Raw genomic sequence first — 25,471 nt, forward strand, 5'->3', positions numbered from 1 at the left:
TGTTTAGGCCTACTCATTGCCTATATTTTTTTTTCTTTTTATCATGTTAAATCCAAGCATTTTAATTTTGCAATGGGTGTGTTTTTATTGAACAGTTATGAATTGTGTTGAATCTTGTTGGTGTTATCCATTTCTATATTATGAAGTGTGGTGAAACTTGATGGTGTTAATTATACAAGTAATTTGTACAAGCCTATTAGCTTATGTATGTTAATAATTCCCTTAGTATGATTAATTATAGTATTCATTGGCTTAGTATCATAGCACTGATTCTATGGGTTTAGCAAACTATCATTGGTGACTTTAGAGCAACCTGAGCTACGAGTTAATGAGGCTTTTGAGCCCTAACACTTGTCCTCAAACCGTTCGGTCTCTAAATGATTTTTTGGGATTCCTAATAGAGTCAGTGTTTTTTAGTAGCTTAGCTTTTGGGATTTTCTAAATGATTTAAGTCTGGCTTTGTTGAATCAAATTTCAGTACCCAATGCAGAACTATTCACTATACATATGCAGTATATGGTAAGTGGAGTACAAGCATTGGCAGGATATGTTGATTATGTATGTGCAGATCAAATTTCTAGACTTGAATTACTCAGCATGGCAAGAGAATTTAATATGGAAGTGGAAGGGTGCAGTATATGGTATATGGATGCCCATAGTGCAAACTGTCTAAAAGAGATAGTAACTGACCTAGATGCCTTGGCAATGGCTAATTCTGTTGACTCTAGAAGAGAGATTAAAGTATGTATCAAGACTACCAGATTACTTGTTGTGCATGAAGATGCTGCAGGTGGCAGTAAAGGGAAAACCTTAAAAGAATCTTATTTTGAGTCAGATGCTTCTGAGGAAGAGGATTTGGAGGACATTCTCATTAGGGATAGCAGTAAGGGGAAAAACTTGGAAGAAGAAGTTGAGATATCTGACTCAGAATACAGCTTTGGTGGGGAGTCAGATGATGGTGGCAAAAATGAGTATGATTCTTCACATGTCTTGGTAACAGTGGAAGGAGAAGCCCCCCCGGTTGACTTTGATGGGTAAACCTTGTCTGATCATGTACATTCCGATGCGTTACATTCTTGCTCTTCAACAGATTCAGAAGAAATTAAGCCTTCAAGACCAAAATTCTCAGAGTTTAATGAAGATACTGATATGGGTGACCCTCAGCTTCAAATAGGCATGAAGTTTAGGGATTTTGATCAATTCAAAGCAGCTGTGAGGAATTATGGCATAAAGAACAGATATGTGATGAACTTTAGGCCAAATGATAGCACAAGATGCAAAGCTATATGCACGAGAGGGTGTCCTTTTTATTTGTGGGCTTCCCTTATGACTAGGGGTGTCAGTACAGTGCAAATCAAATCAGGTCACCTTAAACATGAATGTGCAAAGGAACACAAGAATAGACATGTGAATGCAATGTGGATAGCAAGAAAATACATGGAACAACTCAGGGCAGACCCTTCTTGGAAGCTCAGTGGAATAATGCAAGCTGTTAAGTTAAATCAAAATGTTGAGATTAGCAGACTAACAGCCTACAGGGCAAAATCAATTGCTTTGAGGTAAGTTTTTACAATTAAAATTTAAATTTGGGTTATTGATTTTTACTAGTGAAACTAATGCTTTCTCTTTGTTAATGTGTGTTATTTTTTTCAACAAAGGGAAATAGATGGGGATGAAGCAACACAGATGGCCAGTTTGTATGACTACAGGTTAGAATTGCTCAAGACCCACCCAGGATCAACTGTCAAGTTCAGATGTGATGATGGAATTTTTGAAGCTATGTATGTGTGCCTTGCACCACTCAGGGCAGGTTTCTTGTCTGGATGTAGGAGAGTTATATGTGTTGATGGGTGTTTCCTTAAAGGAGTTTATGGAGGTCAACTTCTGTCAGCTGTAGGTGTTGATGCAAACAATTGCAGTTACCCAATGGCTTGGGCTGTTGTCAACAAAGAAAACAAATACAACTGGTCCTGGTTCTTGCAATTGTTAGGTGAAGATCTGAATATTGAAAACAGCCATGGTTGGGCATTTGTCAGTGACAGGCAAAAGGTATGAATGTCCAGCTGATTTTTTCTATATTTTGATTTTGTATGTCCTAGTTGATTATGTTATATATGTCCTAATTGGTTGTTTCTTCTGACTTTGTACATCATGCTGAATTTATATGTTATATATATATATATATATTGTATGTTCTGATTTTGTATGTCATGCTTGATTTCACAATCTGATTTTGTATGTGAATTTGTATGTTATGTTGTGTTTTCCCCAACTCTATTTTTTTTTATTTTGCATGTGAATTGGTTGAATTGGCTGTTTCTTTTGATTTTGTACATCCTGCTGAATTTATATGTTATACATATATATTGTATGTTATGATTTTGTTTTGTATGTCTTGCTTGATTTCACAATCTGATTTTTTTTATGCTGTTTTTCACAATCTGATGTTGAATATAATTGTTGAATTTGTATGCATGTTTTGTTTTTTTTTCTTTTGTATATCCTGTTTAAGTTTTCTAGTCTCTCATTTGTTGCAACACAGATGTTATTTTAATATCATTGTATTTTAGTATCATGGTATTTTAATATGATCATGTATGTGAACTATTTTAGTATCATGGTATTTTAGTATCTCTCAGTATATTGCATGTTTTGATTTTTTTTTTTTGTTGTATATCCTTTATGTGGTGATGGGTTGTGGTGTGCCCACCAATTATTAATCTATCGGGTTTAATCAATGCAATTGATGAACTATTTCCTAACAGTGAACATAGGTTCTGTGTGAGACATATTCACACCATTTTAGGAAAAAATTCATGGGAAAGGGACTTAAGGACCAGATGTTTCTTTGTGCCAAAGCAACCTACCATGCTGCATTTGATAGAGCAATGAACATCCTCAAAGGAATGTCTATAGGGGCATACGAGTATATGAAGAACATAGCTTCCCAACATTTGTAATACCCTGAACCTTTGGATACCTATTGGAAAATATATTCAGGGTATTACTACAGTTACAGTAAGAATTTTTCTACAGAGTAACCTTGTGGAGAAACCCCAAGTGGAAAGAACAAAGACCTAAGTGTGAAAGTTTATAAAAGATTTTTGGTTAAAGAGTAATAGAAAAAGGATTGATGTGAAATATTTCTGAAAACCAAGGACTGAAAGGTAAGGCGGTGGGGACCTTTTTGAAATATTGTGTTATACTTCAAGGACCATTGGATAATTTGAAAGGACCTTTTGAGAATATTTTTTTATAACCCAGGGACCATTTGTGAGTTTTTCAGGAACTGTTTTGTAAGAAATTATATTTCTAGGGACTGAAATTGAATTTCGGCTGAATCATAAGATTGGAGAAAAATCTAGAGTTGATGGTCTTCTTCTTCTCCTTCATCCTTCTTATGCTACAGTAACCCGAGAGTTTTAAAAAAAAAAATGAAGAAAATGGGAGAAATTAGAGGTTTCTAAAGAGAAAAACTTGGAGATCGTCGGAGGGAGCTCGCCGGAGGGATGACTTGGCTTGGTAAGAGGCTTCCTTGTATTGTTTTTGGCATGTGTATGTATGCATGTATATGTATGTATTTATGGTTGGATTTGATGAAAATGTTGATGAATTTGAAGAAATATTAATGAGAATGATGAGGGTGTTGTTTTGAGATGAAATTTGTGTCGAAAAACCTTGTATTGGTGATGAAATTACTTGAAAATGGAGATGAGATTGCCGGAATTACTGTAGCAATTACTGTAGCACCGAGATTAGGGTTTGGTTTGGTTAATTAAGTTGATGATGATGATGATTAAGGTGTTAATGATGATGGTTAGATTGAAATGGGTTGAGTTAGTCCAATTGATTTGGTTGGATCAAACCAAGTTGAATTGGTTGAGTTGAATTGATTTGGTTGAGTTGGGCTTGATCAAATCAAGTTGAGATGGTTTGGGTTTGGTTCAGTTGATTTGGGTTAAGGGTTTTGGACTGAACCAAGTTGGTTCAATGGATTTTGAATAAGAATTGAGTTGGTTCAAGCTGGTTCAGGTTGATTGAGTTTGGTTCAGTGCAATTAAGCTTGGTTCAGTGCAATTGAGCTTGGTTCAATGGAATTGAGATTGGTTCAGATTGGTTTAACCGTGTTTAGTCTAAATTGAGTTGGTTTAAGTGCAATTGAGGGCCAGTTGGATTATGCAAGGTCGGATTTTAACCGATTGGAGTGAGTGGGCCCAATAGAGAGTTGATTATTATTTTTGTATTTTCTTTTGAGTTTAAATATATTATTTATTTTTATTATATTATTCTGTTAGGTGTTGTTCAGTCTTGGGAGGGAGTTCCAGGTCTAGCAAGGAACCCAAGGACACCAGGTGAGTTGGTAGTGGCTATTATTTTAAATAATTGATTAATTATTATTATTTTGAAATAATTATTTAATGGCTAGTATTTTGAAAATAATTGTTTAAGTATTTCTTTTTATCATGTTTAATTGGCGTATAATGTTGAGGTATACGTATATTTATTTGCCGTTGATGTTCCTGACAATCGTATTGATACATCAATTTCGTATAATTATACGTATTTATAAATAGTATAAATACATGTATATGTGATTTAATTATTCGGTTCATGAATTTATTTTTGGATGGTTATATATGCTTTGATTTGGAATGATTTGTGAAATCATGTGCGTGTATTAAAATGTTTTACCGACAATATTTGTGGGACTGGTTTTCATTCCTGGCATAGGAATGGTATTTTGTATTTGGACTTTACTGGTATTATGCATGTATCGTACTGTGAATGTCCTGGATAAGGACCATGTGATATGATTTATACAGTTTGTATTATTGCTGCATCTACATGTTGGTTTGGATGGTGACGGCGGGCTAAGGCCCGACTACTGCAGTAGTGGGTCCCCACGGGCCAGCCTTTAGAGGTGGCGTGGTGGACCTGAGTGTTGATTTGTCCAGATCAGGTGGGAGCGTAGAGCCCTGATTGGATTATACATCGGGATCCCAGAGTCACCACATGGGACCGATGGGCCAACGTCAAGGGTACGAAGACCTTGGCGGCTCCTAACCTAGTCGCGACGGCGGCTAAGTGGGGGAGAGTTTTCAGGCTGTGGAATTGAGAATGAATTTTTATATTACTTGTTATTTTGGGTTGTGATGAGGGGGCGAAGCCCAGCTGTCGCTCTTAGGAGGGCAGTCTCTCACAACAATTTGGATTTTCTTAGAAAATTGATTTGATATTGATTTATGATGAGTTTATGTTTCAAAAGTTCTTTAAAGACGTATTTTGCTAGAATTCTGTTATTTTGGAAAAGTTGGAAAATTATTTGAGAAGTTGGTATTTATATACTTTATATACACTGTATTTTAGTATTTGAAATTATTAAGCCACTACCGACCAACTGAATGTGCTGTAGCTGCAGGAGCAGGACCCTAGTTTGCCTGATCGAGTATAGAGCTAGTCAGGGTTGAGTCCAGGACTATAGTGGGTCCCTCTTTCTTTCTTTCTTGTTATTGGTGTCATGATCTTGTAGCGGTTGTACCCGCAAATTAGAGTGATTATATTTATTGTATTTATGTATTTGAACATATACTTGGTGAAAAATTGTAAATTGTGATTTGTAGGTCTGATTTTGTTTAAAACAGGGTGTCAGTTTCCAGTTAAAAGAGAATTTTAACTGATGGGTGCCACATTTACCTCGGTAGAAGGGGTGGGTGTGACAACATTGGTCTAGGGCATATTTTCAAACACATTTCAAATGTGATATTTTGCTCAATAACTTGTGTGAGGGTTTCAACAGTCATATACTGGAGGCCAGGACAAAGGGTATAGTGTCTATGAATGAAATAATTAGGACTCAATTGATGATTAGAATACAAAAAAGAAGAGATTCAATGAAGTATTGCACAACCCAACATTGTCCAAGGATCCTTAAAAAATTAGAGATATACAAACAAATGAGTACATTCTACACACCAACTTGGTCAGGGGGGCCTAAATATCAGGTAGTAGGCCCTGATGGGCAGTTTGTTGTTGATAAAGAAGAAGGGAGATGTTCTTGTAGGGTTTGGCAATTAAATGGACTGCCATGTAGTCATGCAGTAACAGTCATATATTATAACAATGAGAGACCTGAAACCTATATCAATCAATGCTATAGTGTGAGCACATACTTATCAACATATGGGCACACCTTAAACCCAACCCATGGCAGGGATCACTGGCCCAAGAGTGACCAAGGACCAATGACACCACCATTGGCAATCAACAAGAAAAAAGGTAGGAGGACAATGTTGAGAAGGAAAGAATTTGGTGAAGAAGTGAGAGGCTTCACAAATGGGAAGGTGAGCAAAAGAGGAGGCCATGTTAGATGTGGCTTATGTGGTGACAAAGGCCACAATAGAAGATTTCATACTAAACATGTATGCTTGGCATCTAAATGGTTCCAAAAATTTAAATTATTATACATTTTTTACATCATCATCTCAATTTGCAGGCTAATAGGGGTAATACAACTGGGAGTCAAGCTGAGGTTGGCATTGGGTAGGACAGACATGTAATGTTGATTAGCTTAATTTATTTTTTCTTTAAACTTGTCTTATGGTATTAAATTACTCTCTAGCAGGGTGATAATGAAAATGCAACTGCAGAGATGAGCCAAACTCCAGTTGAAACAGTTGAATTAATTCAATCAAGTCACCCACATGGATCACAAGATCCTTTGTCACAGGTGAGGCATCTTAATAATAATTGTTACAGATTTTCCCCCTCACAGTTTACAGTTTCACTTAAATTGACATCACATTTTGTTGTAGGTAATTTCCACACCTGAGCTTCATGGGAGGACAATGGTTGAGGGTGACGACAGTCACAAAGAGAAAAAATTGGCCACTAAAGGAGGTAAAGGGGCTGAAACTAGAGCTAGGTCAAGAGCCCATCTGACTCACAGGGGTAATGATGGAGGGCCTTCAAAAAAAAAATAGAGTTTGGCTTCCTTGAAAGGAAGGTTTTATATTTTTTGTCCTGGGAAAGTTTTGTAATGGCAACACTTTAATTAATTCCTAGGTGTTTATATCTTGAACTTCAACTTCAATGAAGTGACTAATCTGATATGTACACAGATGATGAAAGTGTTACAATTATAATCAGTGAATTTTGTACACAATGAAAGTTTGTATTTTTTTTGTGACTGCAGGATAAAATCAATGAATTTTGTACACAACTTTTCTAATAGCTAGTACTTAAATTAATTCCCATATGCATTTTGACTTTATGTACTCCTATCTTGAACTGAAAGTCAGTGCAAAATGGAATTTTTTGAAAGTCAGTGAAGTTAAGTAATTTGCTATAAATTTTGTACAAAGATGATGTTTGTGATCCAATTCAAATCAATATAAGTTATCAGTATTTGATCATTGAATTATGTTTTTGGTTTTTGGTTCCACTTTAGTTGATATTTGAATGTGAATGCTAAGCAGAATTTTGTCTCAATTGAATTTAGCAGGAGCATAATTTTTCTCAGTTGATGTTTACAAACTCATGTTTGAACAACCTTTTTACTGCAGAAAACATGGTTGAAAAAAATATAGGATCACTGCACTTGTACTTGTAATTAATTGTGAACTTAATTTGAAAAGATTTAGGGAAATTAATCTGCACTGTACTTGTACTTGTAATTAATTTGCAGAAAACTTGGTTGAAAAGGATTAAGAGGAAAATTAATCTTACAATTGTAATTAATCTTGAACTTAATTTGAAGAGAGAAAGAGGATAAGAAAAAGACAATATATTAGCAAAATATTCTCTGCCTTTCATTCATTGTTACAACAAACTTGCCATTGAGGCATTTCCACAAACACTACACATGCCAGGACACACTACTCAATCATAACAACTTCTCAAACAACCTTGATTACAAAAATTACAATTCCTTGTATTTTTACTACTAATCATCATCTAATTAACTGCTCTCCCAATTTCGATGGCTACTTCTACTCATTCCCTGCTTTTCATTTCATCACAAAATCAGCGTATTTGTTACCATTGATCCCCCAATTCTGATGGCTGCTTCTCATCATGCCTTAGTGATCTCCTCGATGACAACATCTGCGACAAAGGACTGGTCAAAAAGATCAAAACAAAAAAAAAAAAGAAAAATTCCAACCAACCTATGACTGCAAACATCTTTCATCTTCCAGTAAGCTCACATGGCATGGTTGGGATGTTTTCGGAGGTACAAGCCAAGGTCACCAAAAGAAAGAAGGTCTCCCCGACGAACACTCTGTGAAACGAACCGCTCTCGCTCAGAGTCTTGCTCAGAGGATAGATGAAGATGAAGATGATGTGGCAACATACACTGATGTGGCAAAGCTGACATGGACGGTGTCCACGTCAGCTAATGAAGCCGGTAATCGTTCGGGTGACTGGTATCTGAAATAATTAATAACTTCAATGATTATTTAGAAACAAATCAAAATTGAGTGAGCAAAATATAATTTTACCAAACTTTAGTGATTATTCAAAAAATTAAGCCCAAGAAATGCGGGCACTAGGCAAGCTCTGCTAAGCAAAAATTCATAATAATAAAGTATGAATGGTGGAGCAAGTACGAGGGCATTTTGGGCAGCGGAAATAAAGGGGTGTCAGCATGAAGTGTGGGGCTTATAAAAATTGGTAGGTGTAGTAATAAACAGAGGGATGGAAACCAGATGAAAGAGGAGAGAAAGACTTGTCTGCAAGCAAAGCATAGTTCAAACTTCAAAGAAGAGCATCAAATTGAAGCCAAGTAAGTGAAATGGTAGTAGCACTGGATGATGATGATGATGATGATGATGATGAGAACTAAGAGAAAGAGGGTGATGATCTGATGGCTGAGAACTACTTAGCATTGTGTTAAGATGCGTGTAATGATCCTTCATCAAAGCTTACGATCCGATATTGGCTCAACAGGCTCAATCACAACTTCCATTTGTGTGTCTTTCCTGATTCCTCTTTTGTTGTGTTCATATTTATGTAATTTAAGATGTTTTTGTTGTTGTTGTTGTTGTTGTTGTGTGCAATTCCTTGTATCTTTATTAACCTTTTTGTTTCCAAAAACTCAACCAAAATTCAACAACCATTCTTCTTCTTCTTTGCTGCTTTGTCATTGAAGCTTAGCTAAATTAGATAGAGTAGAAAAATAAAATGAAGCAAATTATTTAAAAAAGAAAACAGATGATGCTACAAATGAATACAAGTATTGTAAAAACTTAAGTTTTAGAAATAAAGCAAATTAGTAATAAATTAGTGGCGAGCTTGAAGCGCGTTGCCAAGTGTGTTTTGTTTTTTTTTTTCAATGTTGCAATTTTCAAATAGAGATTTTGAATTTATAAAAATATTTCACGGATACACAGGTTAAAAACACTTGTAAAAATATAAGATTAAGGATGTGTTCAAGAATAGAGGCAATATTAGGATTACTGTGTTCAAGGTTGCACAAATAAAAAGTTGCACAGATGAAGCAGTGAATCAAAGCATTGTGACTCCAAGGTTTCATTATTAGGATCAGTATGTTCTATTCTTTTGATGATGATTTATGGTTCCAATATCTCACAGAAACCAATCAAAGCTGAGAGAATGAAGACTAAAATAAGGTAGCACTTGGAAGTCCACTTTCTGGAAAATCACATCCCACTGAACTTCCAATAACAGTGTACAAAGTACCACTATGCTTTGATCCTGCTGCTGCAATCCATCCTTTATTTCTGCTACAATTTTGTCATGATTTGGGAAAATAATAAATTCTAATGTTTCATTATTTTTAAATACCTTTCTACTTTTCCTCAGTTGATATATAATATAATACCAAACAGCGTGGCAGTCTGAGAGATTAATATCATCTTTTTATCACCACAAACACCACCTAATAATGATTGATCAAAGAAATTGGCCAATTTCATCAAAACTCCCATAAAAAAGCAATTTAAACCAGTAGCTCTAAAAAGAAAACAACAAAAAGTACCAACTTAGATTACAACACACTCAACAAAAGCAACTGCAGCAATTTCATGAAAAGATCAGCCATTGTTATTCAACTTATTGATTAAACAAAAAAGAGTTTAGAAGGCACAAGAAAGACAACTTATAAGACTCTGCTCCTAAAGCATTGCAACCATGAAACAGAGCTTTAATGGATATATATATATATATCAGAGGGACTGACCAAATAGCAGCAAGAACAAGGAGCATCAATACAGTTAGAACGCATGAAGAACAGCAGTTTAAGCTCTGGAATATTGAGGGATCTTTATGAGTTGTCAATAAGCAAAATACGAGGCAAGGGCAAGACTCTTACAGGACACGGACCACAGTTACCAAACCATATGCATTAAAGCGATTCAAGCAAGCTTTGATCACATCTCCAGAAATGTGAGTAAAAGCCAGTCTTCAACTTTGCAGTTGCCGGCAGATCAAGTCCTTCCAAACTCATAACATGAATATCATCTTCAAAGAAATCAGAACTAGAACTGACTGGGCACCTGATTTGAGGGACGCAGTCAAGAGTTTTTAACTGCCAAGAATAGAGAGGCTAAGCACAATAATTCTGAATGTATAACCTTCTTTTCTTGAGCTGTCCCTCGTTTTCGTTCTTATTTATTACCAGGGAATGACTAGTACCAATCTAAATTTTAAAATCTAACTTAATACGCTAATCAGTTCTATTTTTAGCAGGGAATGACTAGTGCCAATCTAAATTTTTAAATTTAACTTAATACACTAACCAAAATGATGGTAGCCAAGTACCTTAATCCTCATCACCAGCATGTTCCAATAAATAGTTTGCTGCTAACTGCTCATCCCTGTCACACGCTAAGAATGCTTCAATCACCCGAGGTCGATCAAATCCCATTGCTTCAAGCTGAAAAATACAACTTAACCTCATCAGAATGCATTGCCAAAAGTCATTCTTATATCAAAAGAGACTCACCCTTTCAATAGCAGCTTGCTCCGAAGGGGTCACACTAATTGTGTTGGCCATCTCCTGCTCCGGTTGATCAAACAAATCCCTGTGAAATACAATTTAGAATGATTACAAAATAAAGATCACCAACAAATAGAAACCATGTACTGAAGAGAAAACAGACTTTCCAATTCCATATCAAATCCATGACCGCAAGATAAAAACCAATTCTTTCTAAATTATGAAATTCATTATCTATTGACAGCCAAAATCCTAATAAACCTTAGGATATTTTCCATTATTTGGATAATAGGGATAGAAGCTGCCAAAAGATAATAGATCCCTTTAAAAAAAACCTTGACAAGAAGGCCATGCCACAAGAGAGTATTAAACTCTTTGTGCATCTGATTTGAAAGATGTCCTATCGAAGGAGCAATCCTTTACAGAGAAAGTTATTTACCCAGTAATCATTTATAAAATAAGCAAGATAATTAAACTTTTCCCATGAGAGTAATCATTTATAAAATAATGATGTGCAGAGGTGGATGTTAGCCTGCCACATGACCACAATAATGAAAAGGCTTGAAATCCACACAATATAGCCGATCCTAATTGTCAAATGATGTGGGAAGGAAATAAATGTGCCTTGCATTATAATAAAAATATTAGCACAATCATCTAGTGCGATCGTTCAAGTGGGAAAAAAATTCCAAATATAAAGAAGCAGGGAAAAAAATAAGGCAGCATAGGAGAGTGTACGTACACAAACACTTGGGACTTGTTGAAATGGGGTCCATGGACATGCCCCAAGGAAGTTGTAGCTCTCATAAAAGTCTTAGTCTAAAGAAACTAAATGTGATTTATAAATACCAGCAGAAAGTGGCTACAAAAATACAAAATTATCAGAACCTATACAAACACAACCACAGATTAAAAAAGTATAAAGAATTGTTTTTACAAACCAAACTTCAAGCGAGGTATGTCAAAAGCCACTACTCTAGCTTCTCATGAAAGTATGGGTTAAAATATCACTATACTTAAATTTCAGGCAAAGATTTTTCTTAAAATTTAAACCAAAAAAAGGCAAAGAAATTGGGCATACAACATTTGAGTGCCTATTAGTAATATTCATGTTAATTGATGAGGTTTGTTGTGAAAAGTCTTTAAATAAAGTAACATATTTAGAGTCATGCTGAAATGATTCAAAGAACAAGTCATCGCACGATTATGAGAATTTCCCAACCCACATTGCATACTAACCCTTCAACACCTTCAACAGGTTCATTTATTAACTGTAGAAACTCGGCATGATGCTCTTGAATCAATCTTAGAAGATGAGGGTTTTGTTTGGCTAGCTCTTGTAGCATTGGCTGCAACAAATATACCAATTCTGAAAGCCAATTCTGCAATAAAAAACATAGGGTTTGATACATTTATCAAAGAAGGGCAAACCTGTAAAATTTGTGGATTTGCTTGCACCATTGCACGCAATGCCTGGAACTGAAGATACAAAGAAAAGCATGCATGAGTAATCACAAACATTACTTAAAAACATTAATATCAACCTTCAGATTAGGGCTGTATGTGAGCATTGGGAACATTTACCACCATAAAGTTTGCCACAATGAGCATAATAGATCACAGAATACATAGACACCGAGCAGGAATTTTAAGTGTATTCTATACTTTCCGCCGTAGGTTCTATCATATTCTTTACTTTGGTTATTGAAAATAAGAAATTGACAAGGATATTATATAAAAATGTAAAAGTCAGAACATTAGTGACACTGGCCTCCAAACAGATAGTACACCTCAAAATTGCAAAAACCCTTTGGCAACAGGAGCAACCTAGTTTTGGAGAGCAATATGCAAGAAATGCACAATAGTACCATGCCATTTCCCTCTACCAAATATGATCAGCAAACAACTTAGTTTATTGCTGTGAATTATAAAAGAAAATTAAAAATTAAAAAAATTCCTAGAGAATATGAAGTAGATAATGCTGGTCCAAATACTAAATAAAATTGAGTTAAGAACGAGAGTTTCGGTCTAAATAATATCTTAAAAGAGAAAGAAAAACAATAGGTAATGCAAGGGGTCCCAATATCCCAAATCACTTGCATGAAGAGCCTGTAGCAAATGAGCTGACAATACGGTTACAATTCAGAAAGAAGGAATTTTTATCCAAGAATTGTACACACATTTAACACACTCAGTGGTTGCCATAGATTGCTTTTTTAGAATAAGAAGGTGTGATCTAATCGGTGAAATTTGGGTAGCAATGGAACGACAATATCAAAACATAATAACAACTGCATACAAAAGGTTATCATGTGTGAAGTACTGTGAATGCAGATGATATACCTGTTGATTATTTCTTAGAAATTCAAGAGCACCACCTCCAGCACCCACACCCGTATTTTGAGCCCCCTGATTAATATTTAACCATTCAGAGACTGAGACAGCAAAAGCCAAAAACTTTGAATAATACTATGGACGGTAAGGAAAGGAATTTGACCTGTGGAAACATATCCAGTGGAGAAGAATTTGGCAATCCGGTAATACCCGCATCAGTTGGGTTTCCACCTAGACCAGACTGGTTAAGAGGGTTGGTTGCAGCTGGAATCGCAACCTCTGCTGCCGCAGGAATGCCCTTGCATAACAGAAGTACAAAATAAGATGGCATAAACTATTAACTTAACAAACTCCCAAATTTTCCACCAAAAAAAAAATCACATACAGAATACAAGTACTCCACAGCACGTTCTGGGTTATTGTAAGCAGCACGGAGTGCACGTTGAACTGTTTCTTTGTCCCAATTGCCACCACCCATATCCATCAAATGTTGAACCATTGGCTCAATGTTACTCCCTGCAACTATGTTGGATGCAGCTTGACCATAAGCATTAGAAGATCCACTGCATTAAGAAATACAACCACTGAATATCATAACAATACCGAGTCACTAACTAATTCAAATGTCCAGAAATTCCAAAACATTAAATGGGCTAAATGAAAATCATGATGTTTAGTTTGGTTGGCATATCTGTTGTTACAAACACATGCTTATTTACAACTAAATATTGGAGAAACTAAAGGAAAACCATGCAATACTTATTTGCCAGCTCAATGTAAGTTATTGCACCTTCAATAATTCCAAAACCATCTGAAAAAAGCTGAACTTACAAATTTTTCAAATTCCCAAAAAATTAGTTACTAGAAAATATAACAGTTTGATGGTTCGGTGGGTTTGGCATCAAGTCATCATCTGTGGAGATCAATCTGTATCAAAATAGCTCTAGGTACAAATTACAGATCGGGTGAAGTTCAAACAAGATGAATGATGTTGTAAGTTGTAACACATTTCAAAACTGTCCAAAGACTACAATGATGACTCATTTCAGATTAGAAGCAGAACACAATGCAGATTGGTTAATATATGCTGTGAGAAAATGAAAAGTGAAGTGCACAAGAATGAAATAACTTTAGCCACATAAAACTTAAAGGATCAATAAACAAACTCACATAGCACTTGCAAAAATTATACCTTGTTGTTGTTCCTTCAATGGTATTTGCAACATCAGCTGAGGCCCTGTCACAAAAAATAATAAATAAAGCCAACTAGTACCAAGTACCAATAGATTTGGAAAAAGATATAAAGCCAACTAGTACCAAGTACCAATAGATTTGGTAAAAGATATAATATATATATATATATATCAAAGAAACAAGGGAAACATACGGCGCTTGTGAGGGGGTGTCAACAATAGCAGGTTGATTGGATGGAACAGCAGTTGAAGGCTGTACAGAACAATATTTAGCAACCAACAACGACAACCTAATTGCAACAACAAAACAAATACATAAATAACTCTAACAAAATCACAGAGAAGATTACCTGGGTAGCAGCTGAGGATCCTGCTGAACCAGAAGATTTGTTCTGAAATGTTATAAACAGTATTAGTGCTATCAGAAGAAATAAAGCAGGACATATAAAATACAAAAATAATATGGTTGGCAGTGAGAAGATGGATGTCATGTGCAAAAACATGTGCATCAGTCCAATAAGGAATATTTCTCACAATGTTTTGACCATAATCATAGCCAAATAGAAACTTCAAAAGACAAGCAAATGACTCAATGAAGATATAATTTCAAAACTGGAAAAAACTTTTATTCCGAAAGTAAAGGCAAGATAAAGCAACGAGAGAAATAAAACTTTATTCTAAACAAAATTCTAACTCTAACAAAAGCACAAGAAGATTAGCTGGGTAACAGCAGAAGATCCCCCCAAGCCAGAAGATTTGTTCTAAAATGGCAACACATAAGAAAAAAATAACATGGTATGGTGGTGAGACATAAGTGTCATGTTGCAAAATGAATGCATCCACAATCAAGGTAAGATAAAGCACCTTACTGAGCATGACAACAAGAAAACCTTCTTCATTGATGTTATTCTCTTCCAATGTGCTTTCATCTTTTAAAACCTTTCCACTATAAATCAGTAACTGCAGACCACATGGATAGCTCTCTTTTCCTTGAGCCTCCTCAATATTCTTTTTCACTGCCATAACCTGAAGAGGAAAATTCAAAAATTCAAAGCATTATGGCTAGATCACAGCTTAGAGTTTAAACAAAGAACTGCAATCATAATCTACTGATTTCATCCTACATCAGACATGCTAAAAGAAGGACTCAACATATGCCTTCTCAAGGAAAGATATAATTAACCAAAGCCTAATGACAAAGTTCCCCAAGCAGTCTTTTCAAATTTAAGAAATACAAACATAGGGTTTATCTGTTTGATTTTTTGCTTTTTAAATGTCTATGTATCAAAAACAAGGCAAAAAAATACAAATAACAGTGATGAGTCATGTTACAGCAGGCAATTAGTATTGCAATGAACATTGCTGAACATCATTATGAGTGGCACAAAACTTCAAATATAAATTCCACAAGATAATTCACTTGGAAAATATATGAGAAGGTACATCTCACTGTATATAGGTTGTTTTGAATTTTGTGAGCTATAGGATATTTGTTTTAGCTTGTTAACCCTAATCAAAATTTGCAAGTGCTCTTATCATGCAGTTTAGGAATCACAATTGTAGAATGGACCTGCTCTTTATACATTCTAAAAGCAGCTCCCTCTACAATATTTATCCAGAAACTTATAACAATCAATACCTAGTGACCAAGTTGACCGTTTTTGTAAAGGAAGAACCAAATGAGAGTATTGCTATACGAATTAGAATTGCAAGACTCAAAAGCATATTGCTCATATGACAGAGATAAGTGCAAAAGTCAACATAATAATCAAGGAAATGTATAAATGCATTTTGGATTCCCGAGTCAAATCATCACATAATAACGCATATATCCAAGAATGTCAGCCTGTAACAGAGCTAAAATACAAATCCAACTACCAATAACCACATCAAAGACAGCACAAGACATGAGAAAAGCTACCAAACAGTACCAAAAACCATTCAACATGCAAAGTGACAAAACACACCTAATTCAGTGCAAAAATTTATTCACCCTTAAACTAAATTATCTCCCAATAATTTCTATTTCTTCAAACCATTCTAAATATCAATGTTTTACAATAAGAATGGTCACATGGATGATTACAACACAAAATCCATGCAAACATCAGCCTGACCTAAACATCCACTAAGCCAGATTATAAATAAAGGCAATACCACTACAGAAAACCTACAAAATACAGCCGCCAGAACAAACAAATGAAACAAAATCACACACAAACAGATCCAATGTAATTTCCAATGAATCAAAATAATTCCAATCAATTCAATCGATACTTAATTTAAACTGTTTCTAATCCACGTTTTCTAACAAAAAATCACTGCTTGCAAGGGACTCCAGTTCGGAATCCACAAACTCAACACTAGATCATCTAAATCACCAAACCAACAATTAACCGGCTTGATATTACTCAAGAAAACACACAAAAACGCATCAAAACACAAGAAACAAATGATCGAACAAAACCAAATGAAGACCCAATAAATTTTCTAACAAATCACATAGAAAGGGCAAAATCAGGGACGAAAAGATCGAGATTCACCGTGTCACTGGGCTGGACATCGATCTGGAAATGGCTTCCCTTCAGGGTCTTAACCGTGAGCTTCATCTCGAAATCACAGGGGGAATCCGGTGAGGAGGAAGGAGGAACCCTAAAAAGGGTTTGTCTCGAGATCGAAACTCTTTCAGATGATGAGAAAGAACGACTCTTCGGAAAGGACCAAACGTGGTATTTTGGGGGTATTTATAGTAGATAAGCAGCACATGCAAAGCCCGTGATTCTTTGAAAAATCAAGAATATTCTGGGTAGATTACTAGATTATGGAATATTTATACATGAAAACTATTTTTATTTTATTTTTTATAGTGTTGGACTGTAAAAAATATCAGTGATTAGAGTAAAGTTTTTATTTTTGTATTTTTATTTTAAAATAAGTATGATGTTGGAAGTTGAAAATAGCTACTGTGTTGAGATGGACAAATGTGTGAACAAGCTCAGATGTCAAGCTCTCAATTTTGGATTCCCAAGAAATGAAATGCCAATTTTATGTATTAGAAAAATAAAAGTTTTTTTTTTAATCTGAAGCTAATTAGGTATATTTGATTAATAGGAGGTTGATTTCCAAGCGTGTCAATTTTTTTTTTCCAATGCTGCAGTTGCAAATAGAAACAGGTAGAATTTCTAGACTACTTGTAAATATAAAATGAAGGATATGTTAAAAATAATAATAATAATAATAAATACTATTTCATCCGTTTTTCCTCAAATCCAAAGCTGGCCAAGTAGCAGCATCTAAACTTTGTTTTGATGTCAGCGTTCAAGGTTTTCATAACTTTCATTATTTGGGCCTGTGTGTTCTATTTGTTTTGATGATGACTTGAACTCATCCTTCATTTCGACAACAATTTATTAGTTATAAGTCATGAATAATAAATTATAATGTTTCCTGACTATTAAAAAAAATACTAATTTACTGACCTGAATTGCCATTTCACTCTTCCCAAACCTAAATCAAAACCAAAAATCAACTTCCAATGTCTCCCAACTCAAAAATCAGCCAGTATTGTACTGTGTAGCATGTGTGATAAATAATTAAAAAGAAATTCATATCATCTTTCCCAATAACTACTCAAGATCAAAAGGCCCACAGACCAATACAGCTAGCTAATGAGAAGATAATCTTCAGAACACCACAAACTACAGCAAGATATCAAAAAAAACCACCAGCTGAAGGTCACAACTCATTAAAAAAACAACTACAATAATTTCATAAACAGATTGAACATTGTAACTCATTTTATTGAGGAACAAAAAGTTTAAAACACCCCAACAATAGGAAATAACTTGAAGACTTTGCTCCGAAGGCATTGCCACCATGCCACATAGAGCTTTATTCAGATACTTGATTCTGGGATTAAAAAGGCTGTAGAAAGTCCCAGCATAGGTAGACACTGATAAACTGACCGGCTGCATCACTAAAAAACCAGGTTTAAAGAAGAAAAAAAAAACAAAAAACAAAACAAAAGGCAAACAAAAGCAAAATGAATACGCAATGTTCATGGTGACATTGATAACAACCATTCTCTAAAAGTTCCCTTCTCATCTTTCTCAGTCTCTCCTACTCCATATCTCCCTTCTCCCAGCAATGCAGAATGGACCTTGGCGAGGGTACCGTCTCTTCTTCAGCAGAAAAACTCTGGTACAACAAGAGTCCACCACCCGGGAGCTCCTGCTCCACCAAATCCTTGAGCGCATAGCCGTCCATAACCACCTTTTCTGCCCAGGTTCCGGCTTTCCCACGACCACCAAAGATTGTAACAGCAAGGGAGAACTCCTGCGGACCGAAGCACTGGAGAACCTTGTTGACAAGATCTGCATACACAATTTCATTAGGATTGAATCCCATGGCCTCATAGCTGGCATAGCTGAACCCTTCTTCTGGGGTCACATGGATTGTCGACAATGCAGTGCCATGAATGCCATTCATTGAATAACCACATGGATCAAACTCGAAATCGCAGATCTCCATCTCAGGGATGATGTCTGAAATGCCTGAAAGGTTTGTCATCTCCTTTGCGGAGGAAGAATGGCCTTCTGCAGAATTCTTAAAGAAAATGGATGCCCTCTTGTTGTCCAGGCCAGTCATGCACATCTCCAGTGTCACCATTGGCAGTTCAGGCTTCTGGGTGGCATAATAAACGTGCCAGTTACGATTGGGCGATCCTGGATCACCAATAACATAAGCATTCCCTCCAGACGCAAGGCCACCAAAATAGTGATCCAGGACAGCAACCTCCTCCAAGAAGCTGCGATGCGGTGCAGGTTGGGCACCAGGGAATATAAAAGTCCCACGTGAGTATTTCACGGAGAGGACAGAGAGTGAGAGCCCTGCTGCAAGCTCGAGTATAGTAGGGATAGACAGGAGCAGCTTCGTTGTTCCACACGTCTTAAGGACTATTTTGTATGGATAGATAAAAAGGCTCGACTCAGAAAGGACATAGGAATCGAAGTCTTTGTTTGAAAGCTCTGAAACAATGGTGCATTGAGCTTTATCCAGAACAGAGTCAATCTGTGACCTAGATAGTGCGCGAAGGCCTCGGCCTTGAGGATCAACAAATAAAGGTGCTTCAGAAAAAGTAATCTCAAGTCGCTTCTCATAGCCCTCAAATCCAATCGGTGAGACAGGAGGAAGATTTAAAGATTCAGTGAACAGGACTGCCATTGGTTCAAGAATGGAAATAGGACTAGAGAAAGAAAGAGGAAGAAGAACGAGAAGAGGAAAGCTTTAAGGAATGGTTTGGCTATTAGAAAGCAGCTAGCCGAAAAGCAGGTTTACTTGCGCAGCTAAGAACGAAATAAGAAAATTCCTACTCTACAGAAGGGAGCATACTCTAGCGATATCAGGATGGCTTTCGAACGCACTGCAGGAGGGAAAAAAAGAACAATTAGCATTCCAATTTTGCAAGAAGAAATGCCAGATATGAAAAGAAAACATTTTCTTATCCTCACGTTGGAGTATGCAGCAGATCGGAACTTCTTGATTCCACCGTTGGGGCGAACGTCTTCAATGCTATAGCCAAGGGGAACTTCGTATTGTAAGGTATTACTACTACTAGACTTCTTCTTCCCACCTTTGGACTCCATTAAAACATCAAATTTCCTGCAGTGAAGAAAAATGACAAGGAAAACCAATTGCCTCCAATTAGTCAATTTTGTCAATGATATCTGGTTTGTCTAAAAGAACATCACAGATACTGAACTTTTATTCAAGTTATATGACAAATTATAGATTTCAGAGAACAAAAATTAGGAGATGAAAATTATAATATGGATCTGCCATGTAAAATGTACATGAGCATGAGGGAAAAAGGCAATATGACCTGAATTGGCACAACCAGAGATAATAAAACAAGGAATTATTTCACATCATGTACAGCAATCATGGTGTCCAAGTTGTAAAAGAAACATCAATATAGAGTACCAGTTCAACAGAAGAAAGTGTAAATCAGCTTAGCTGTAAAGTTCAATAGATACTTGTGCAAATCCCAATTTCTAGAAGAAATCAGTAGAACAATAATCATCATGAAATAGCATGAGCAAAAGGTTTCTATAGAACCATGCAGAAAGTCATTAAAATCACATCTATGTACAACAGAACAAAATCATCATCGAATAGGCACAAAGCCATCATACTATAAATTCACTAGAGATACAGAAGATACTTCTAAAATTACATTTAGGTACGATATTACAAAGATAATAAAAAATTCAACATAAACAAAAATTTATATTTCTATAGATCCATTAGAGAAATGAAACACTAGCTCTAAATTTACCTCTAAATACAATATAAAAAAAACATCAACGAATAGACATCCACACAAAAACTATCTTTCTGTATATCCATTAGAGAGAGAGAAAAAAAAAAGTGACTCTAAAATTATAACCATCGAAGTTTCGTTTCAAACTTAGCATCGTTCTTATAAAGACATCACCACGGAATTAAAAACACCTGGGCTACTAACAAAAATAACAATAATAATCAAATTTTCAAATTGAAAGAGAAACAAAGAAGGATCTAGCATAAAAAAAATCCACAAGAAAAAAGCCCTAATAGATGATAATCAAATAAACATGCAACCTCACAGAACTTTAAAATCTAGGAATGAAAGTATGATCTAGAGAATTATTAATTACTTGCAATAACAAGAAACAAATAAATGAGAAATTTTTTTCATTAATCTAAACTACACTACGCATAAAAAAAAGAAAGAAATAAAGAACAGATCAATCACGCAAGAACAAGTGGAGATTATATCATCAAAATCAGACAAATATAAACATCAATTTCAAGCAAAAACTGCGTTTTCCTTAACTCTACGTACCACGAATTCATCAACAGATCAAAACCCATCAAGAGAACACTAACAAAGGAAAATCACATTATTCCCACAAAAAAAAGGAAAATTTCAAATCAAACAACCACTGTCATCAATAAACAAGCAAGGCCAACAACTAAAAACACAAATTAACACATCAAAACAACAAATAGATTCAGAACTCACTTTCCAGGATTATAAGGGTTTCCTCTGGTTCCGAGCCAATTAAAAACCCGCAAAAAGAAACCTTTTTCTCGAAGATTTCACAGCAACAAGGGGTCCAAAGACGAAGAAGAGAAGCCAAAGCTCAAGAAAACCGAGATGGAGGATGGCCTTAAACAAGAGGTTCTTCTTTTTTTTCTTATTTTTCTCCCTCTCTTCGAGGAAGGTGGTTGCTATTTATGGGAGGGAAGGAGGCCCGCTCGTGATCAAACCCTAACCCTAGAATGAACCTCACGTGTGAAGCACGTGCCAAGCTTTGGATTCCTTCTTGGACTCGAACTCTTGGGAAACGTTTCCCCCTTGAAAGTTGACCGTTTCCCTATAAATTTCTACAAAGTTTGACTTGTGGCTGGCAAGCTTTAACAATTGATTAAATAATTACAAATTAAATAATTTAGATAATAATTGCCTCTAAATATATTGATATTGCATAAATAAATATATATATATATTTTAAAAGGTAGACAAACTACCACACTATTTTTTAATATATATTTATTAAATCTTTAACAACCCAAATTATTTTAATAATTTTTATAATATATATTTTTAAAAGACCCGTAATTTATAAAAGCAACGAATTTATACCACTGACATAGGCTTATCCTGTGTGGGTAGAGCCACATGGCTAGAGGCAGAGTCAAGGTTGCAAATTGCAATTTGAATTTTTAGAACCAACCACCAAATTATTTTTTTTTTAAATTTATTTTAAGTAAAAACTCATAAATCAAAACGTCTTTTCTATAATTGTCCAAATTATTATATACATTAATCGTAAATACGTCAACCGTATTTTGACATATTGATACTAATTTTTTAAATATAATATTTATTTTTAAGATGAGCCAAAAATCAAGCTTTAAAATCCACATAAAATAACGATGTAGGTGTTTATTAAATTTATTCGATCAGTATATTTACTTTTAATTTAATTTAAATTGGGACACTTGTTGCTTATTTATCTAAAAAAATATTATAAATACACCTTTGTTTTTATAATTATAATTTAAATGTTGTTAATTATTAGTGGTCAAAATTTACATTTATAAACAAAACATTCTTTGTAGGAAACAATTATAAAATTTTGATGTAGTAAATTTGTTAAAAACATTAGTGAATTGTGTTTTGTGTACAAATAAATAAATAAATAAATAAATAAATATAGAGAAAGGTCAATCAATGGATTAATGGTATGACACAAGAGTGTAAAAAGAAGGGCAAGAGTTCGAATTCTTTCACCGATAATATTATTTATGCACTGCACACATTGGCTCAGTATTGTTATAGAACTATTCACAGTCCTAAATATTGGCCTCGTTATGGGAGAAATAGTGGTTTCATTTTTTAAAAATTGCAAGACAGTGGGGATTTTTCTCTGATGTCTATAACCCACCATAACTGATGCACGTTCGTACTTATGTCTTTTTAACAGTCTTTTAAATAGGGCTATCCTCTCTTATTAATTATATATATAAAAAAAAATAAGGAGAGGATGAGTGAAGGCAAATGACTTCAACCGCTTAACAATGCCAAATAATTCAATATGATTCCAACACGTTACATAGTTTAACAAAAATTATGATTAACAAATTTCGCTGGAGTTTCTGATTCAATTAAGCAAACAAATCAAGTTCATATCAATATTTTTAGACTTGGAAGGAAACTTATTCTTACAAATTAACATTATAAATATATTCTTAATTGTCACGTTTGCTTGGAAATTTCAAAATAAAATATATTGAAATAGAGTTTGCTTTTAACCATATAAAAATGGATGAATCATAAGATCAAATTTCTCTTTCGAGTTAGGCGAAACGTAAAATACAACTCTCATTTGATCAAATCATCATTTTTATTTTTTATTTTTTCATAAAATATGTTTACTTTCATATATTTGAGGAGTGAATTTTTAAAAATAATAATGAAAACTTATTCATTATAAACTTATATATAATATAAAAAAAATATTGTGCGCCATGTTAAAACACATATATGCATGAAATATGACAGAATAAAACTTAAAAGATTAAAACATAATCATGTTTATATTCATATTAATTATAAAAACAAACTTTAATATTTATCTCGGTTTTATAAATAAGGTCCACATACATTTATTTTCAAAATATTTTTTTAATAAAATAATTGCAAGAGATATATCTTTAAGCATATATTGTTTGTTTATAAGGTAAATTAGATTTTTCACCCTCCATGTAAACACCTTGAAAAGTGGGTATCTCTCATATATTTATATTTAAGCATGTGTTGTTCCTATATATTCATAATATATAATTAATCAAAAAGTATAGTTTTAAAACCCAATAATTTCCTTTAATTAATATATAATCCTAGCAATTTGCTTAAGTACAGACAAAATTAGCCACCTTTTGCATTAAATTAACACCTAATCCATGATAAGAACCAAATTAATTAAATGAAAGATTGGATGATCCTTGGAAGGTGGCTGATGTGGATCTACATCATTTTTCCCATCAAATATAAAGGAAGATTCCCATTGTTTCATTTATACTATAATTAATCACATTTTAGGACACCACCTTTATATACTTTTTTTTATAAAAACAAAAACAAGAATAAAAAAAAAAAGAGATAGATTTTCATTAGGTTTGGCTTTATCATTCTCATTGGTTCACCTTCAAAGTAACTTTGGATTGAAACATTGAATGAACATGGATTATTTCTTCTCATTTGGTCATTTTGTACCTCTTATTTGGCCTTTATTCCTCCTAACCACATGACCCACCATAAATATAAACAAAAAATGTGAGGTTCATTGATGCTTCTTGAGAATTTATTAATTGATCAAGTTAGTACTATTGTGACTTTGTAATTCATCATCTTGATTCCTTTGGAATATTCTCTCTTTGTGTCCATCTTTCTTCCTTTATTTTATTTTATTTTTTGGATAAACCATATGTTGTGAATTTTAAATTTTTGAGTGATTTTCACATTTAATGTTAATTAAGCTTTATTTTTTTCCCTTAGAAAAATATGTAAAAGATAGTTATATAAGAGAACAAGATGGAATTATGTTATGGGAAAACATAACAGATAATTTTGAAAATAATAATTCTTTTATCGTATTTCAACATGAGGATGTGAGCATGGATTTATTGAGTTATATACGGGTACAAAAACACATACAAGTTATATAAAAATATATAAAAAAATCATTAAATAATATGATGAAAATTTGGTTTATTAATTATTGAATTATTTATTTTTAATTTAATGTTTCAATCATTTTTAATAAGACAAAAGAAAATCAAGAAGAAAAAAGTAAATGGACCACTACATTATCAATTTTATTTTTCTTAAAATCCACTTTAAAATTTTTGGCATATATACGTAAGGTGTGGCTACATCTAAAATGATGATTCTTTTTTTCTCAATTGATCAATTGTTATCTATCAATATCCATCACGTTCATCATATGTCGTATTTAGATAATTATTGAGTGATCTTCATTGTTGCTAGAAATCACAAAATAACTCCAAAACAACCCATAAATATTACATGCATACTGAGTAATAATAGATACAAAAATTATGGTCTTCTAAATCCTCACAATTATATATTTTATTTTGTCACAGACTTTATAATTACATGCATGATGCATACACTAAAAACAATGTTTTTAAAATACCTCTAAAACATTAAGAGTGAACCAAAATCTAATAATAAATAGATGACATGCAACTAGTCATCAATTGATTCCAAATAACATGGTCTCCATTTACTATTTTATTTATTTTTACAAGTATGGCACAAAATATATGATGACAAATGAAACCATTATTTTAAATAAATAAATAAAGATCTATTTAGTACTGAAATAAACGACTACCATAATGTTAATTATTA

At 34.1% G+C, this 25,471-nt stretch overlaps 4 protein-coding genes across 8 annotated transcripts; 2 read left to right on the forward strand and 2 right to left on the reverse strand.

Moving 5' to 3' along the window:
• Positions 1 to 1,149: 1,149 nt before the first annotated feature.
• On the forward strand, positions 1,150 to 2,055 carry LOC120267169. The gene is made up of 2 exons (XM_039274869.1): positions 1,150 to 1,559; positions 1,659 to 2,055. Exons 1-2 carry the CDS (start codon positions 1,150 to 1,152, stop codon positions 2,053 to 2,055), a joined length of 807 nt encoding a protein of 268 aa, XP_039130803.1.
• Positions 2,056 to 5,740: 3,685 nt separating this feature from the next.
• LOC120267900 lies at positions 5,741 to 7,070 on the forward strand. Of its 4 annotated transcripts, none has more exons than XR_005538619.1 (4): positions 5,892 to 6,419; positions 6,494 to 6,553; positions 6,623 to 6,727; positions 6,813 to 7,070. XR_005538619.1 is itself a non-coding variant. In XM_039275576.1 (2 exons), the coding sequence occupies exons 1-2, from the start codon at positions 5,835 to 5,837 to the stop codon at positions 6,542 to 6,544; spliced, it is 636 nt and encodes a 211-aa protein (XP_039131510.1). In that variant the 5' UTR covers positions 5,741 to 5,834; the 3' UTR covers positions 6,545 to 6,587. The 4 variants fall into 4 exon arrangements, 1 of the variants encoding a protein (XP_039131510.1); XR_005538620.1 differs by having other exon boundaries at positions 6,494 to 6,540; positions 6,620 to 6,727; XR_005538621.1 differs by having other exon boundaries at positions 6,494 to 6,540.
• Positions 7,071 to 10,022: 2,952 nt separating this feature from the next.
• On the reverse strand, positions 10,023 to 17,215 carry LOC120266994 (ubiquitin receptor RAD23b-like). Of its 2 annotated transcripts, none has more exons than XM_039274669.1 (13): positions 17,028 to 17,215; positions 15,349 to 15,510; positions 14,835 to 14,876; positions 14,679 to 14,737; positions 14,484 to 14,528; positions 13,677 to 13,854; positions 13,455 to 13,589; positions 13,301 to 13,366; positions 12,389 to 12,436; positions 12,197 to 12,306; positions 10,964 to 11,042; positions 10,780 to 10,894; positions 10,023 to 10,514 (listed from the first exon to the last, which is right to left on the reverse strand). In XM_039274669.1, exons 1-12 carry the CDS (start codon positions 17,091 to 17,093, stop codon positions 10,781 to 10,783), a joined length of 1,104 nt encoding a protein of 367 aa, XP_039130603.1. In that variant the 5' UTR covers positions 17,094 to 17,215; the 3' UTR covers positions 10,023 to 10,514; position 10,780. The 2 variants fall into 2 exon arrangements, with proteins under 2 accessions (XP_039130603.1, XP_039130602.1); XM_039274668.1 differs by having other exon boundaries at positions 10,023 to 10,546; positions 17,028 to 17,214.
• Positions 17,216 to 18,146: 931 nt separating this feature from the next.
• On the reverse strand, positions 18,147 to 19,885 carry LOC120266724 (S-adenosylmethionine decarboxylase proenzyme). The gene has a single exon (XM_039274382.1). It carries the CDS (start codon positions 19,705 to 19,707, stop codon positions 18,604 to 18,606), a length of 1,104 nt encoding a protein of 367 aa, XP_039130316.1. The 5' UTR covers positions 19,708 to 19,885; the 3' UTR covers positions 18,147 to 18,603.
• Between the last annotated feature and the right edge of the window lie 5,586 nt (positions 19,886 to 25,471).

Source organism: Dioscorea cayenensis, chromosome 8 (assembly GCF_009730915.1).
Source record: "Dioscorea cayenensis subsp. rotundata cultivar TDr96_F1 chromosome 8, TDr96_F1_v2_PseudoChromosome.rev07_lg8_w22 25.fasta, whole genome shotgun sequence".
Classification (NCBI taxonomy): Eukaryota; Viridiplantae; Streptophyta; class Magnoliopsida; order Dioscoreales; family Dioscoreaceae; genus Dioscorea; species Dioscorea cayenensis.